Genomic DNA, 3,486 nt, shown 5'->3' with positions numbered 1-3,486 from the left:
GAAGAGGATCTAAGATGATATTCTGACTGAGGACTCTACAGGAGTTGTACAGGGGTTATATACTAGAGGATATCTGAGAGGATCAGTAAGCAATGGAGTAAGGCTATGTATGAGCATGTGGAAACACATTGGTAAGTAAGACAGAACATAAGTAAATGAACTTGGAGATGAAACTAGTACAAGGATCAATCAGCAAGACGGAAACAGAGATAACTGAGAACCAGAAAGGCGGAGATGCCTAAGTGGGGATAGGTGCAGGATCTCAGATGGAGGGTGGGAATAGGTCCAGAGATCTGGGGATCTGGAAGGCAGGGCAGAAACAGGACTGAGATATGTGAGGTGGTGGATGTAGTCTGGAATCTGAGAGGAGGTGAAGTCCAGATGTCTTGCTGGATGGAATGTGCATAGGGTGGACAGGATACGGGTGTACAGATCAGGCTAGTGGTAAAGATCTGGAGGTCCGGAGCTCAGGGATAATTCCATAGCAGAGCTAATCCTGCTTAGATATGGAGCACACAGTGGAAGGGGATCCAGGAATGAGTTGGAGGTGGGGTCCGGAAATAGGCCCAGAAGGTGTGGGAATATTATGGGATCTAGGTCCAGCATATGGGATATGACAGAAAGACAGAGATGTCTAAATGGGGACAGGTGCAGGATGTTGGACAGAAGGTGGGAATAGGTCTGGAGTTAATATCCAGAGGTCTGGAGATCTGGGGATCTGGAAGACAAGGTGGATACAGGACCGGAATATGAGGTGGATATAGTCTGGAATCTGAGATGAGGTGAAGTCCAGATGTCTTGCTTGCTGGATGGAGTGTGCATAGGGTGGATGGGACAGGGGGGTATGGATCAGGCTAGCAGTGGAGATCTGATGGTCTGGAGCTCAGGGGTAAATCCAGAGCAGGGTCAATCCTGCTAAGGTGTGGAGCACACAGTGGAAGGGGATCTGGGAATGAGTTGGAAATGAAGTGGGGTCTGGATGTAGGCTCAGAAGGTGTGGGAATATGATGGAATGTGGATCCAGATATGACAAGGCTGAAGAGAATTGCAGACAGAGAGCTGTGAAATAGCTGGTGGTGGAAGATACGAAATACATCGTCTTTAGCATGCTTCTTGTCAGCTGTAACATAGCTCAGATGAGGCATAATAAAATTTCAAATATGAACATACATACTTTTAGGAATGGCAAGGAAACCAATGATTCTGAGGGCATTGCAGTGTGCATGCCATACATTGTTGCATATGTTACCAATCAAGGCATAGAGGGGGTAGTATTCATTATTACCAGTGCCCACAGAGACAGTGGTCTTGTCACTACCAAGAATAATTGGGACTAAAGAAGATCCACGTGTTTCTGGAACTTCTGATATGGTGTCCTTGACAGAATATGAGTGATATCCCAAGCAATACTAAAAAATATGGAAGATGTACTGCCTGTTGCCATGTCCAGTCTCTGGACATGAAATCCTTCCATCAGTGTGTGTCGTCTGATGTATCATATTCATGAAACAGCACATAGTCAATCTCATCCTTGTAAGCAGGGTTGGCAAGTATGTTGTGTGCCATTGCACAGGGGTCCCTGAACTAGACCTCAAATTCATCATCCATCCATGGCAGTGTGGATAACACAACTTGGCTAGATAGTTGTTAGAATACCTAGCCAATATATTGTTGGAATTGAGCAAGTGCGCCCACAGCCATGGTGTTTCATTATTCACATCCTCTGATTGGTTCAACCCAACGACTCGTATGTTTCATTGTTCAGTCTTGTTATTTATCTTACTCTTGTACCTACTGAATCTTTTGTATGCTATGGCCAGCGCTCTTATCCCATTGTTCCTAGTTTCACTCACTCACAAGATCACTCGAACTATTTAGCTGTTGCTGTCTTGACTCATTACCTTAGATGTTTGCCTTCGCATGCATGATCTGAGGTAAGATACTTAGTTCTTTACTTATGATTCACCTTTACTTATATTGTGCAGAGAGTCTGTCCATTATAGACCCATGTGAATTGTACTAATCCTTCATATATGTCTACTAGTCCTGCCTAGCTGCTACACTTGCAAGCAAGAATGTTTGACCCAAGGGATTTGCTGTCTAGTCAAGTTCAATAATCAGTACTATGCAAAGGGTCAAAAGTCCGAAGGTCAGAGATCAAGTCTGAAGGCATGGGATGAAGTCTGATGTGTGGGAAATCAGGTCCGCAGGTGCAGAGATGTGGAGATGGCAGGAGAGTAAGGGAAAGGGAGGGAATGTGTCAGGACTAGCTTGGAGATGTCAAGGAAGGTCAAGTGAATGAGTGACACTTGTGTTGGGTCAAGGAGAGTGGGTAAACAGTGATATTGCAAGGGTAACTCTAAAGATAGGTATGGGGTGACCAGTATCAGGGATTTCTCCCTCCTACTAAGTGGTGATTGTAATTCTGGTTGCCCAACCCTATATAACTAGCTACATGAAAGTCTGGAGTCCATAGGTGAAAGTAGTAGCAAAAACACGGGTCCGATGATATGTAGGTAAAAGGCCATGTGTTACAACCATGTACGCCCCTATTCATTTCTCCCTTATTACTGTGTATTACATCATGAGCCGCATGTTGCCACCACTAGACTTATCTCTGACTCATGCTTTGTATTACATCACAACTGCCATTGCTGTTGCTAGATGACCTATTCTTGCTATCACTTACATGTCTCTTATCCCAACTCTGTCTATTCTCATGCCTGCCCTAAAGCACAGTAGTCCACTATAAATAGGTCTCCTGTACGCTTTAGTTCTTTACTTTAATCTTACTAGGTTTTACCCTGAATATCCTTTGCTTGAGACCTCCAATCTCTTGTCGTCTGAATCGTATCTTAAGTTAAAGGCACTCCCTTTAACTTAGTGCACACCGAACACTTGACTTATTGTCTTGCATAGAATCTCAACAGAGGTCCTTGACTCTTATCGAGTCATCTGTTGTTAGAACTACCCTAGTTCATAACAAAAGATTAAAGTCCCTATCAAACCTCTCCATCCAGGGAGGCCCCAGTAGCTCCAAGCAAGACGACCCCTTGGGTTAGAAAGTATTGGTGGGAGAGTGATCCAAACGACATCCCCACAGAGCCAGAAGAAGAATATCATGAGGCTGAAGGTCCAGATATCACAGAGAACAGAGAGAGACGAATTCCATCCCCTGTAACCACAGAACCCGACCATCATTCAACTACATCAGTAGACAAATTCCCAGAAGAACAGCCACCCCGAAATCTTTCTGCACATCCCAGTATCAGAATGTCCAGCTCTTTGTCCAAACTTAAAGCTGGAACACCAAAAGACTACAACAGAAGCCCTGACCATGCTTTAAGATGGTTGTTTTCAGTAAAAGCATCTTTCGCCATTAACTCTTCAGTTTACAACACCGATGAGAAGAAGGTCATTACCACACTTGCATATATGACTCAAGATAGCACTATGGGATGGGCGTTAACATTTTACACCAAAGTA

The 3,486-nt window shown here is 44.2% G+C and overlaps 1 protein-coding gene across 1 annotated transcript; it reads right to left on the bottom strand.

Moving 5' to 3' along the window:
• Nucleotides 1–1,154: 1,154 nt before the first annotated feature.
• Nucleotides 1,155–1,584, bottom strand: BJ212DRAFT_1285574 (uncharacterized protein; the record flags this gene model as incomplete). Its single annotated transcript, XM_041331894.1, has 2 exons — nt 1,155–1,409; nt 1,516–1,584. Coding segments are annotated over 2 exons (324 nt in total), but the record flags the coding sequence as incomplete, so codon positions are not given.
• Nucleotides 1,585–3,486: the final 1,902 nt, after the last annotated feature.

The sequence above is a fragment of the Suillus subaureus genome (genome assembly GCF_016647635.1).
Source record: "Suillus subaureus strain MN1 chromosome Unknown BJ212scaffold_74, whole genome shotgun sequence".
Classification (NCBI taxonomy): Eukaryota; Fungi; Basidiomycota; class Agaricomycetes; order Boletales; family Suillaceae; genus Suillus; species Suillus subaureus.
The sequence above is the reverse complement of the archived record's forward strand: the minus strand, read 5'-3'. Positions and strand labels throughout refer to the sequence as shown.